We start from the raw sequence: 15,242 nt of genomic DNA on the forward strand, positions 1-15,242 counted from the left end.
AGCGGCTGCATGTTGAAGATCCCGACTACAGTATGGGGATGGTGGGGCATAATGAAGCACTTAATTTCAAACTTGCAATATGACGTCGTTACTGTTATTATCATAAAAAATGTGAGGGTGTCTGAAAATAGGCTATAGAAAAATCACACAATCCCCTACGCTCGAAATCCAATCAGGTAAATAATTGTTCAGACTGAATTGAAATCAAGATTCTTGATCTACGCCATTTCTTCACGCAATACGACGTGCTTTACCTGAAAATATAAACGTGTATCATCCTCCCCAGAGACAATATGGAATTTTCATTGCGTAATATTTAAGCATTTTTTTTTTTTTTTTATTACGACGTATTTTGTCATTACAGTGAGTTTATCTCATTTTCGGAATTACGAACCTCATTTCATTTTCGGATTAACGAGCCTTATTTCGTTTTCGGATTAACGAACCTTAGGAATAGCGAACCTTATCATATTTTCGGATTAACGAACCTTCGGAATAACGGACCCTATTTTATTTTCGGATCAGCGAACCTTCGGAATAACGAACCTTCGAAATAACGCCACAAAATAATGTTCGGATTAACGAACCCTTCTTCATTTTCGGATTAACGAACCACTAGGTATAGGGAATTTGCGTGTTTCGGATCAACGAATCTTCGGAGTAAAGAACCTTCGGAATAACGAACCTTCGGAATAACGAACAGCACCCCTAAAGTACAACCGATATATAGATATTTGTTATTTTTATACTTTGTCCATGGTATCAGTAAGCAAGATAGCTCCGAGTCCAAGGATGGGGTGATAAAAAGACAGAACAATCCCTAAAGCGCGTAAGCGCAAACGATACGCTCCAAAATCAAGAAATCCTTTGTGACGTCATTAACACATCGTTTCTACAACGGAGTTGTTTTGAAGATGCTGAACTGGTGCGGGGCGGTACAATCAACTGTCTATGCAAGATAAATGACAAACACTAAAGTACGACGAGGAAGTACGAAGAGTATCTAGCCTGTTTTAAATTCTGAAAGAGTGACCGAACCTCATCTACTCTGCCGCAATGTAAAGAGAGTGACGAAGCTGTGTTAGTGCCGACATGCAGTAAAGACTGAACAAGGTAAAATCGCCTGTATTTTTTTGTTTTTCGTTTCTCCATTGTTATCTATAAAAACAGTCACAATGAAATCCTCTTGTAGATGTTTGTTAGACATGTTAGATGTCACAGTCTGCTGTTTGAAAGAGTATTAGAGCACTAGACACTCGCTGAAATACTATACAGCACTTGAAGTGGCTTCTATGATTGTCGACTGGACAATAAGATTTGAATATTGTATAATTTAATTAGAATTAGATTCTTTTGGGAAATTGGACCTACTTTTTGTACTGCGTGCAAAGGGAAGGGAATTAATAAAGACTTTAAGAATTGAAAATAGCCCCCCAAATGACGTCTGCGTTTTCATTCAATCTACACATGGAAGAGCAATCTTTCTCCAAGTGGATCACAATAAGAATACCATCCTGGATATTTACTTTGAAGGTAAATTAAAAAAAAAAAAAAAAAACCGCAATAATCCATAGCACTGCTATTATTTCAAAATCTCCTTGGTTTCTCTTTTCAATTCGGACGGTTGTAGATGTTAGAATTTCCCAAAGCTATACTGAGTTCCGTGCTGTATGTCTTCGCCGTGTACTGGGGTATCCTTGATGCCGTTTTCTCCCTGGTATTTCGCCGTGAGGTTGAGCCGACGGAACGGTGTACCATCTGCTACGTCAAATCGACCACTGCAGGGTTTGTGGGGCAGAGGCTTGCTCAAGCGCGCCAATGGTTCCCAAGGGTGAGTTTTCGTGTGATATACAATTCTATATATTGCACTCTCACTAACACACATGCACAGCTACTGACATTGACTGATACTGCAGCAAAGAAAAAAAAAAAATGTGTACCGAAACAAAAGATCAAGCAAACACACACACACACACACACACACACAAATCCAATAGAACATATCCCCACGATTAATGTCATCATACAGGTATAAAATTATGTTACAAGGGCACAATACAAGGGAACAAGAATCAATTTTCGAATGAAACCAGCCTCCCCTCCCCCCCCCCCCCCAAAAAAAAAATATATACTGTTGTCGATGTTAAGTGATCACTTAACATTTCTAATAGTGTTTGTTTGTTTGTTCATTGTCATCTGAGAAGATGGCTGGATATCCCATATTCAGCTACGTTAAGCTGGTCTTCCATGGGGTCCAGTTGGATGTCAGGTGGGACCACTTCACCGGGTTAAACACCCCGCTCTTTGCGATGAATGAATGAAGCGGGATCTTTTACGTGCATGAGTTGTTACTCTCTCAAACACGGGAGTTCCATTTTATGTCCTATCCGAGGGACAGAGTGTTTTGCCTCTTGCTAGAGGGGACGGTCTGCTCACACACAACATTGCTCAGTCCAGACTCGGGCTCGAACCCTGGCCCTTAGGATCGTGAGGTAGACGAGCTACCGACTGAGCCAACTCACCTCCCTAAAATAATGGTTAGTGCTCATGCTTACATGACAAATTTATATTTTCCCTGAAAATTAAACCTGACATCTTTTATGACCAATGATAAATGCATTTCTATTTGTCAGTGGTGTCTGTATACTCAGTGACTTTTTACTTCAATTTTGAGACACATTAACAGAAAAATCCAACTTCAATGCAATTCAACTCAATAATTCTGCGGTATAACTATTTGAACTCTGTGCCTTTAAGAAAACATCTCTACAGCGTTATTCAGGAATAAAACCAACCTGTCACACTTAAAGTTGTTTTTTTGTGTGTTTATAAATCTACAAAAGTGTTTGTTTGTTGTTGATGTTAATTGTTTCTGTCGAAAACTGATTACTATTCTTGAAATATTATGTCATGACACTTTTCTCAGACGGTATCAGGATATCACATGGCCTATATGAAACTAATAATCATTGTTTCTTCTTTTTGTGTGTCTTTTCACTGTCTGCATTATTCATATACGTTTTCACTGGAACCTTAAGACTGCATGATAGGATGTGTAGTAGCTCATAACTCGTGATATCTAATGGTTGATAAAATTATTCTAACCACGCGCGATACACGATCACTAGCAATGATGTGGTAACCTTAGTCCAGTTTTTTTCGGGCGTACAGACAGGTTTGTTGGCATCGAGCGGTTACAGGGGATAGCGCGATAAGCTATGGAGTGGCGCACTGAGGTGGATGCGTAATGACAAAAAACGTCCAGAATCTGGACTATGGTAACCTATGCGTACGTATAGTGAATAGTCCTCTTAATGTTCGAACGGAGATTTAAATACAACAAAACCATATTGCTGTATCTGTCTCTTTCTATAGGCACAAACGGGCGGCTCGCAGGAGTCTAGCAACACTTGCCCAGATGTCACACAATCACATTTGCAGAGCAGAGAGGTCGAACTCGATGATGACAACGACGATGACATCGATGAAGAATACTATGATGAAGTAGAGCCGCCAAATCAGTCACAGCCTAAGCAGAAGTACGCGATACGATAATGTGTAACAGTGCATTCAGGTGACATCAGGTCACGTTCAGATATATACAGTAACACAATCATCGAAAACATTCTATAGTGTATTTTCCTCCTAATCTTTCTCCATTTCCCTTTCTCATTCTCTCTCTTTCTCATCCTCACTTTTCCTTTTAGCTCTCTTCAGCCTTCTCTCGATCAATCGATCTATTTCCGTCATCCCTTATGCCCCAGTCACATAGACATTCCGGATCACCCCGGACCACCCCGGATCTGATCCGGGGTGATACGGGGAGAGATCCTTGTTGACGCCTTGGACATCCTTGGACATCCGTGTGTGTCCCTGTAGATCCGGGGACATCCGGGAGGCTAACACGGCAACTTTTGGATGTCAAAAACATCCGGCGTCATCCGGGGATTGCCGTGTTGGCAGAGCAATCCGGGATGGTCCGTGTGGATGCCGTGTAGCTGCCGTGTTGATCCGTGTAGATGCCGTGTGTGTCCGTGTAGACGCCGCGCTCTTCCGGCCTTATCCGTGTAGCTGACGTGTTGATACCGTGTGTACAGTCATACCAACGCTCGTCGACACTCTATCGAGGTCGAAACTATCCCAGATCTCCCCGGATCTTCCCGGATCACCGTGTAGATCCTTGAGCATCTGTGTTTATATGTGACTGGGGCACTACATCTGTCATGTAGGACATGTATTTTTTGCAACTTTCCCTTCGCATCGTGTTTCTTTCATTGTACTATGATGAGTGTTCCCATTCGACCGGTTACCAAGAACTCAAGCAGTGTTCAGTTTTCTATTCTTACCCATTGTAATGGTAACTGCCAATGGTCAAAGGCGTTATACGGAATTTACATCCATGTAAGATAGGATTTTGCTTATAATAATGTTAAGATATCAATGCTATTGCACAGTATGTTACGAAACGATTGTCTATGTTATATTCATGAATTATACAGTAAACCTAACTCTATATTTCCATATTCAAGTTGATTTCATTAACAAAAGAGTAAATTCAAAGGAACATAATGTTGTATAGCAGCCAAGTTTCTTGAAAGCAGATTAAAAAGTTAATATTCGAAATTCGACGTTCGCAACGGTTTGGCTTGGAAAAATTCTATTAAAAATATCATTTTAGAGATCACACTTTTCTTTATATTTTCAAACAATGATCAGGCAACAATGAAAGAACACGATTGTCCATAATAATTTGAAATTTATTCTTTCAGGTCTTACCAGGTTACCCTGGCCAGCACTTTCTCTGTTTTAAAGAGGGCCCTTCTAAACCCCTGGAAATCGTGTGGCAACGTCGTCAGCTTTGGCGGGAAAATCTACCGCCGCGTACGCCACTCTGTCGTCTGCCAACTGCAACGGAGGGTGATAGCACCCGTGCGAAAGGTTTCAACGCTAGCGGCGGACAAATGTCGGGCTACTCTGGGGTTAAATTCTACTCTGTCGGCTCCGAAGGAAAATGCAGGGTTCTCGGGAAAGGAAAAACTATCAGCTGGCATTGCTCTTCGAAAAATGGGATCTGAGATTTTGCGTAAGACCAGCAGTCACCTGCCGGCGCCAGGAAAGGTAGATAGGTTGTTCCTGTTTAACAACACACACACTACTTAAATTAATGGATGAAATTCCTCTCCTTTTTTTTCACACAGACACGGTGACGAACAATCACACGAACCTTCAAGAAACGTTAGTGACGAAATATATGAGAGAGAAATACATGTACACAATGAATTCATTGATTAATGGAAACTTGAATCTAATAAATCACGTACTCACACCTTTCTCCCAGGGATTTGAGTGCTTATAAATGAGTTCCCTTGAGCTACATGCCTTTTTTCCAACTTACCAACTCTAAATAGAGTTTGGACAGATAGAAAACCAGACAACAGGTTATTTCGGCGCTTAACTCAAATAATAAAAAAAAAAAAACAAGATGGTAATTATCTGTTTTTTGAACTTCCTTAATTCAGGAGACCTTTTTTAACATTACTGTACAGTATACTCTGTTTAATTGCCAGCTCTGTATTCGCTTTATCGCAACTTAGTCTCGTTCTTTTTTCTTTTCGACACAATCACCGACGATGTAGAATCTAGTGGATGCAATGTCAGACATTCTCGACAGTAGTCAGGCGATACGTAGAGAGGTTAGTGACCCTTTGCGGGGACCACTGGACATGCGCACAGATTGCCCCGTCTTCCTGGATCGACTCGCCCTCGCTGCGTTTCGAACCGGGAACTGGTTGCTTGGCCTACGCAGTACTGAAGAGTAAGTCAGCCCTTTCTTTATTATATATTTATTTTTTGAATATCCTAAAACGGTGGTCCGTCCTTGCCCTGGCAAAAAAAAAAAAAAAAAAAAAAAAAAAAATATATATATATATATATATATATATATATATATATATATTGCGCCTTGCGAGAGTTTACACGTACAAGTCTATACTCCAAAGTGGCAACACATCACATTAGTGTACAGGAAGAACTGAAAGAAGAAAAAGTATATAAGACGGAGAAGATTCAGAATCAAAATGAGCTTATTAATCGGAAGCATTCTCCGAGAGAAAAAGTGCTAGCACTTTCAAACATCTGCTGAAATTCTGAATCCATTTCATGCAACATTTATTTGAGAAAATTATAAGTGCAACATTTTCGAATGTCACATACAGTTGAGGATGATGTATTATGCTTATGTTCTGCAAAACTACCGTTGCGGAGGCACCATAATAATGTCCATCAATAAAGGCAAAAGTAATATAGTCGTATGATATATGGTAGGTATTAATAAAACGAATTATTTGATTATAGAAATGATACCATGAGCAATTGATTTGCAATAGAAATAATCCGTCACGTGATTTACGAGGTCTGATCTTGTTTTTTTTTTATGAGAACATTGATTGATTTGACAATACTGATCAAAAAAAAACAACAAACAAACAAACAAACCCACAACGTCGTGTCACTATGATCCTATTTCAGAACTTTGCGAGTCATACATTACACTTTACTGCGGTCTCGCTAATAATGCAGAATCATCACTAAAAATTATTCGTTTCAATTTGATTATTCTCCATAATCTCGATTTCAGAGAAGAAATTGCATTTCTTGACGGCTACCATGGTCACCTGCAACAGGTAAGCAGAATCAAGGCACAGTGAACCCACATACAGCATTGCATAACAATAAAACACAATATTTGAATATGTCGAGTTGATTTTTTTTTCCATAAAATTAGAGGAGCATGGTGATGTTATTAACGATGGTTATTTTATAATATCAATGATTTTTTTTTTTTCTGGTGCAGATGTCACTTTACTGTACTCACCCTAAAGGTGATACTTTATAACATTTTATACGCTGTATTACCAATAGCTGGTATTTGGATATCATTAGTATACATTGCATATTATATACTTTTACCCTAATTTCAACTACCATAATTTTTTTTTTCAAGTTTTGAATGGTCAAGTACTTCGTAACAAGATTACACAATGATATCATGAACAACCCCGTTCATCCCTTTAGATGCAGATGCGCGCACGGAATATTGATTACAACTGCACAATGGACGAAATCCGCGCTCCCCAAGGAAAGGCTGCTCTCTTGATTGATCTTGATACTCAGGTGAGAAATCCCGTTGTGTGTAAAAATTCTCTATGTACACTATATCTTCCTAAATTAATAATCAGGAATGTTCTGGAAATAGATAGAAGAAAAAAGTGTAGGTCCCACGAAAATTTATCAGGACAGAAGATTTGAAAGTGTTTTAAGTTAAGTTGCCTTTAAGGTAACCCTCCCCCCGCAAAAACAAAACAATATATATATATATATATATATATATATATATATATATATATATATATATTATGTTGATGGGATTACTCCGTTAACATTCGATCCGTTTCTAGTAAGTGGCAAAATATCAGTGAAATCGGGTCAAATTTTGAAAATGCTGCATTGGCTATGATCAAATTTGTCGTGTAGCGATAACTTTTCTTGATAAAAATTAACATGTTTAGGTTGCTGTGTTTATCCAGAGAGATGGGGCTTTATCTCCCCGGTTTATCTTTGACCTGACTATTGAAGTGATAGTGACCACATTGATGTCAAAAGATCAATACACTCTCTCCAGCTCAGAGGCTAAATTCTCGACATTACTCAGATAACCGGTTTTTTGACAAATTATGGCTCTTACTACATTTTGACCAGACAAAGACAGCAGAGCCATTTCTAAAAGCTAATACGGAAATCGTAATTTTGAAACGATTTTCTGTTATATCTTATTTTGTAACAAATAAAGACAGAATAAACTGACCAGAAAGAATATAAATTATTAGTGGAAAAGTAATAATAATTTATATTCTTTCTGGTCAGTTTATTCTGTCTTTATTTATATCTTAATTTGGAAAGAATTAAATGAGCTAGATTTGTGCAGTCTAAAAAGAGAAACCGTAAATCATTTTAAAACCTTTATTTGTAAATCGTAAAATGGTTATGAAACTGTCGTGCAAAATGTGTTGCAAAGTGATGATATCAGAATTGAAGGAAACGTGAAAAAAAAAACCCACACAAACAAACCTCACATAGATAGAACAGGTAAAATACAAAAAAAAAAAAAACGACTATCTTTGTATGTACACAAAGGCACAAACGTTCTCATCAATATGTTTCTCTGTATTCTTTGTTCCATATGCAGGTTACTGAACTGACGGAACATCGCAGCACAATCGTTTAACAACGAACACGATGGATGCGTAAATTGACTTTGATGCATTGTGAATGCCATAAAAAGAGCAATGGAACATAACTAGAATATTTTCACATTGATAATACGGTGTAGGAATAATTTCATTTCGACAGCATTGATACATGGGATGAATACTGTTCAATTAATACACTTCTCAATGGGGACGCAGTGTCTCCACGCGGAAAGTATTCCTGCAACGGCAGAAAGGCAAATGCATGATCCACATTCATGACTCGCTACAATGTACTCTCTTATATCTATACTTTTGGCCCGATGATAAGTTTGGTGGATTTTTTTTTTTGCTTTTGACGACTTGAGGGCGGAGCTTGTTTGTAGCGAATTTCCGTTTCCTGCCTGGATCCACTCTGCCCACCATAACAACACAGGACATAGTTTGGAATAATAACGTATAGCAAGCGACGCCAATATGAAACAGAAAACTTTGGCTAGATGATCTTTAGGCATTACCCTTATCTGTAATATAGTGCATGAACATTTCAAGCGCTCGTAAAAATATGGAATTATCATATTTGTATATATTTCCTCCAGTGAGAGTAGTGAATGATTGATAAAAGTGATTATTGGTCTGAAATCGCATGATGTACTGAGTATTTTGTTTATTTCCGTCGTTGCAAAGCGAAGGTCTATTGCCACTCTCTCCCTCTCTCTCCCACTCTCTCTCTCTCTCTATCTGAATATGCCTTTAATTTTCGTTTCAAGTCGAGTATATTTGAAAGTATTGCTGATTTTTAGCTAAGGTAGCTAGAATAATTATCATAACGTACGATACTGGGTATTAAGGCCTAGATTTTTTCCAGGTGTCAGGAAACACTCCCATCTTTGTATAAAATAATCTTGCATAGACGGATAAGCCCCTCTATATTAGCAGAGGTCTCTGTTGTTCAAAGTCTGTAATCCATTTTTAATGACGTCTCTTTTTACTTCCGATTGACTAGTGGGCGACTTAACTCACTGTTAAATAGTAATGTCTCTTCTCAATGGCTCGGACCAGATCTTTATTCGAAGAAGGCTTGCATAGTCTCCAGGAACTGTACTCAACCCCTAAGCCAAACTGAAGTTTTCATCGAAGGGAAGGTGTAAAAAGAACGCTAAATCTTCCATTCTGTGAGCCCAGTGAAGTTTGATTGAATTGAATTTGAAGTTTATTATCCAATGCAATAGTAATCACTGTACATGTTTTCCAGCTATGCGGTCACATGGAAAAAGCAAGGATAATAGAGACTAGAAAATAGCATGAATGCCAGTCGAATCTGGCCCCATGAAATTCGGGCAGTTACAAAGTATTTTATCTTACTTTTTCTTACTGTGCAGTAATGTGTTACCACTGTAACTGTAAAGCCCGCCGCAGACTACACGACCTTTCGACCATGAGACCGGTTATGTGACCTGGCAACGCACGCTCTGTGACCATCCACTTCTGACCTTGGAACCTGCAACCTGTCCCGTAGCAACCGCAAATGATGCCATGCTGCAATGCCCGCTGCGCCCGGCCATGCACATGCTGGCAGAATGCCGGCCGGATGCTGCTTCACAAGTGCTATATAACTAGCATGCATGCGATAGATCGGCGACTATACGTATCGACGAAAATTCAATGTTTTTGTCATCAAAGTGTAAAACTTATCTTTCTCCTGGTTGAACAGTGATCAGTTAGATTATTAGGATTCGAGACTGTGGCGTTATTGCGTTTGAATACAAAAGTGGAAATTTCAATGTATTTATGTACAAACTATAATTTATGGCAAGTTGTGATGGGTGACATCATCACCTCACTATTTGCATAATCATATTGACTGTTTAAGAAGTGGGGCCCGACTCAACAGAAAAAGACAACAGAGGAAAAACCCAACACCCAACATCAACCAACCGACTTTCCCGTGCAACCGCTGCAACCGTGCCTGCCTGTCCCGCATCGGACTCATCAGTCACTTTCGAGCCTGCAGCAGACGTTGACTTCCTTAAATCTTCGTTCGCGAAGCAAAGCCATACCGTTTCCTGAAAAATTAGTGAAACTTCAAAATGCCATATAAACTCCCCTATTTTTCATCCGCTTTTGATAAGTGTTTTTTAATGTTGTGCTTAGAAAGTTTTGCTTCTCTTTTTTTTTAGCACTTGAATTTCCCTTTTAGTGTTTTCATAAGGATAATTTTAGAAATAATGGTTTTACCAACATATAAATGATTGACGAGAGTCGTCACGAGCAGAGACGTGCCGCTACTGAAACCAGTTTTCGTCTACCAGTCGTGACAAATCTCATGTTCATGGCACGTGCACACCGGTAGACATGGTAACAATCAACTGGGATGTCTACCCCCAAAACGTTAAAGTATCTAAACAGAATATTCTCTTGCATCAAGTACATGTATATGATATACAGGTCCACATCGGCTGGATGTAAGAGTTTAGTATAACAGTACAGTAAAGCAGACAAAGTTATGACCAAGTAGTGCAGGCAACCAGAAGGACAGATTCACAGCAGTCGAAAGTCACAATAGAGGTAAGCTGTCCATCTACTGTTTAGTGGAAGCCCTATACTTGTCACCCATTAAGTCCCCAAAACCACATTCCTGTCGACGACTTTTATCATTCACTACTCATGTTATTTCATACGGTAGAATAACATGCCTTTTGTCTGTGCCCAACTTTGGTCAGATCATTGTACCAAGTGTATATTAATTTAAGCTGCATCCAGAATCATCAAAAGCCTCCAAATCGCAAAAACTAAAACGGATTCTTTAACTACCATCGTAAACACATTTCAGAAGATTAAGTTAAATATTTCTGTCTGAATTTGGCAAATACTTTTTTCTTTTTATTTTTCCAGATTCCAGTAAATGTAACAATATGCACATGAACACATTCATTCAAGTAATGAATTCTTGCGTCGAGTTTTTTTTTTTTCGTTGTTGTTGTTTAATTGCAATTGATTGACAAGTTACACTTTATCAACGTAAAATAAGCAACGATTATTCAGTGTTTCAGTAGTAGCCATGATTGAAAAAATATATATTGGTTCCATACATATCAGCGTATGTATGGTCATGATTTTTCTTTATTTTTTTTTTCTTATGATGGCTACAACCAAACACTGACTCATCGGTACGCCGATGAAGGACAACTTGTCAATCAGTTGTAATGAGCTCATTCAGTGTCTATAGTAGATATGAAGTAATCATTACTAACACCAAGAATTTAAACACCCTGTGACACAAATCCTGGATTTACGAAAAAAAAAAAAAAGAACAGGGTTCAAAATATCTGTGTAACTATAGTGTTACCATATTCGTCACACACACACACACACACAAATCGGTTTCTTTTGTATGGTGGTACTACATTTTCAAATCTGCATTTTATTTTTTGTTCCGAAATACACAAATTCTGTATACCTATAGATGTTTGTTATTCCCAAAATGAAGTATGGTTTGTTCACCAAAACATTTATGGCGTTATTTCAAAGGTTCATTATTCCAAAGATTCGTTACTCCGAAGGTTTGTTTAACCCGAGAATGACATTTTGGTCAATATTTCGAAGTTTCGTTAATCCTAGAATGCAATAAGGTTCATTATTTCGAAGGTTCGAAATTCCGGAAATGAAAAAAAAAAGAAAGAAGAAGAAATGTGCGTAATATCGAACGTTACTTCCTTTGTCACAATGGTTGTGAAGAATGCATGCATTGCTTGGATTTTACATACTTAAAGTGTCAATTTGTTCTCGTTCTCTATATGAACAAATAATATTGTGCCCTTTTTTGCATTTATTCCTGATTAAGCTTCTTTTCTTCAAAATTGCTCTCATTTTCATGTCATCGATATTTATTATAGGCACCACTGTTTCATTTCTTTTCTCTGTCCACATTTTAACGATTGTAACAAAATCATGTTCGCTATTTGTGTCACATTATGTATTCATGTCCGTTCTGATGAATTAAACTTCAAGTGCATTAATAACGTGACACAACTGTGATAACACTGAAACTGAAATAAGCTGTTAGTAATGCAACGATAAATATGATTTTCGTCTGTGTTTTTTTTTTTTCCAGTTATGATATTCTTGGCAGGGAGTCTAATTCTTGCCCTTTTGTCCGGTAAGTGAGCTATACCCAAGAATTTTAACTTTTGCTAACTTACTGGTACACACACACACACACACACACACACACACATATATATATATATATATACATATATATATATATATATAGGGTCCTATAATACTAAATGTGAAAGTTCTGCGTCGGTGTGTAGTAAATAGATATCAAGAGTAAAATCAGTCGTTTAAACACCGCAGGAGCTAAAAAATTTTTTGGCTCCTGCGGTGTTTATACGACTGATTTTACTCTTGATAATTATCTATATCTATATCTATATATATATATATATATATGTATATATATATATACATATATATATATATATACATATATATATATATATACATAATATATTATGATGCGAATTGATTCATGTCATTCCTTCTTCATATCCAAATCATGCTTGCAACATGAGTTAAGACGATCTAACGTTCTGGGTTTATGGCAGGAAATGATTCCAATAAAAGATTCTTTGCGAAATCACTGTATGGAAAAGAAAAAAAAAAGCGTTGCGAAGGAGATGTATCAGCTGTGCTGGAACTCATCACGGTCGTTGAATCTTTCTATGTGCCATTAATTGAACACCGTGGAAAAATAGCTATAGCTTGGTTATACGTGAACCATATAATATTCTTTTTCTATCTGGTTAAAACCCTTCCAAAGTGCTCATGACATACTAACATACATTCCAAAGTGTCTAAGACATACGGCTATCTATGGTAGATATAAAACAACCAAGTTGTGCTCTGTCGTATACTTGCTGTCTGAAGCAATGTACTTCTTAAGTGGCTTGGCTCTAAGTTAGTTCATAATTGGTTGATGTGCACTCCGGATTTGTCTTTTCTTGTTTTTCTCATTTGGTAAGGCACTTATCTCGTTTTAAAGAGGCGCAATGCATGAGCGTGATTTCCCAATAAATGTTTAAGGGTATACTGGAATTCATGTTGAATTACAGAATGACCTTCCGCCAGAATGGCCCGTCAATTAACACTTGGGAAAGCGTCCATTGTTTTGTGTTGAATGAATTATATTATTTCTAGTCATATTGCCACATGGTAGGTTCTAATGAGCACTTTATTTTTTTTTTTCTGCGCGCGCGTGCATGTTTTATACTCTCCAAATTTACGTCACAACAACAAAAAAGGCTTATATAACCCTTTTCTAGTCACCACTTAGAATAAAACAATGACAAACAAATTCAAAGAGTATTGCATGGTCATCATGCAGTGTTCTCTTCCTTTCAGAAGAGTTGAACTATTTAGATAGTGGCCTTTGTTTTGATCTTGTTCATACGCTGGTGTAAGATACTCTAGAAAGACACGTTGATATTTATCATAGCCCATGCATGGAAATTTCAAAGATTTGTATAACATGCGCATATCTGTTTTTAAAGACTTCCAAGAACATGAATAACGATCGGGTTTTTTTCTTTATAACTGAAATGCAGTTACAGACAACCTTATATGTCTTTTGTGTAAAAACAGGTTAAGTACGAAATGAAGTTACAGGTGCTGTCCATCCACCAAAATACCTCTTTCATTTGCTAATTTTCAAATGTCCTTCTTGTGAAGCAAGGCAGACTAAAAAAGACACACACACACACACACACACACACACACACAAAGAAATGTCCCTCAAACACTGTGGTCGTTAGAAGTGAGTGATTTTCCTGCCGCACTGATTAAAACACGTGGGAAAACATGCACCAAAACCTCATTTGCATAATAGACCCAGCAGGAATGTACGCGAAGACGCGTCATCAACATACAACACATATAAAACACGTCCAAATAGTACGGTTTTTCGATCATCGTTTATTTATTTCTGTTATCTGCAGGTTTGGGAATATTCATCGTCGAAACGGAGGGCATCCTTGCTGGTAAGCAATGTGGTTGGGGTAACGTTATGCAAAACAAAAGGAGGGTTTTACACGCTCAACTTGAAGGGGAGTATTCCGACGACGCATTTCGTTTCTACCTTGGACAAGAGTGGCATGCTCCGAAGAAGAAAAGTTGCGAAATACACGCGCAAGGTATCTTTGTAAAACCATTTGTAAAACCTTTGTAAAATTCGTCAAAAATACGTCTCTCACGGAGTTTTCATATTGAACTACTGCTGTGAATCAATATATATATATATATATATATATATATATATATATATATATACCTCAAATAGAATCCTCTCATCTGATTGGTTAAAAGGAGAGTCATGAAAATAGCTGTGCCCCATTGTTCATCAAAATGACGTCATGATTTAATGTGCCCGGGGCACAGTAATTGACTGTGCCCTATAAATACGTTTGGAGACAGACAGTCGCAACCCCGTACACATAGATCACATGTACGAATGCTTCGGTATCTATTTGGGAATCTTTTTTTTCGGTATATAAAACAAATAATGACATCTTGATATTCGGGCACAGTTAAAATTATGTAGGCCCTCGGTGATGTGAAAACCATAACTATGCTCTCAGCTTCGCTTCGGGCATAGTTATGGTTTTCACATCACCTTGGGCCCATAATTTTAACTGTGCCCCTCATAGCAGTCATTATTTGTATAATATATATATATATATATATATATATATATATATATATATATATATACATATATTACAAATGCTTCCATTGGAAGGCGGGTTTGCATAATTCATGTTGTAGACCCTTCCATGATTTACACACAAACACGAAAGTGACGGTTTATCTTAAATCCCAATTTCTATTTGTTTTCATATTTTCAACAAAATGTCATGTAAAAAAATACCATGAATTATATTCTCCACAAATTTCAAAGTACAAATTTAGAGAAACCTTCATCTGAATGTAAAA

The 15,242-nt window shown here is 37.6% G+C and overlaps 1 protein-coding gene across 1 annotated transcript; it reads left to right on the forward strand.

Annotated features, from left to right (window-relative positions):
• Positions 1 to 959: 959 nt before the first annotated feature.
• Positions 960 to 8,888, forward strand: LOC140230851 (uncharacterized). Its single transcript, XM_072310998.1, has 8 exons — positions 960 to 1,113; positions 1,631 to 1,831; positions 3,376 to 3,539; positions 4,770 to 5,118; positions 5,637 to 5,815; positions 6,638 to 6,683; positions 7,075 to 7,173; positions 8,246 to 8,888. Exons 2-8 carry the CDS (start codon positions 1,631 to 1,633, stop codon positions 8,282 to 8,284), a joined length of 1,077 nt encoding a protein of 358 aa, XP_072167099.1. The 5' UTR covers positions 960 to 1,113; the 3' UTR covers positions 8,285 to 8,888.
• The last annotated feature ends 6,354 nt before the right edge of the window (positions 8,889 to 15,242 follow it).

This window comes from Diadema setosum, chromosome 7 (assembly GCF_964275005.1).
Source record: "Diadema setosum chromosome 7, eeDiaSeto1, whole genome shotgun sequence".
Classification (NCBI taxonomy): domain Eukaryota; kingdom Metazoa; phylum Echinodermata; class Echinoidea; order Diadematoida; family Diadematidae; genus Diadema; species Diadema setosum.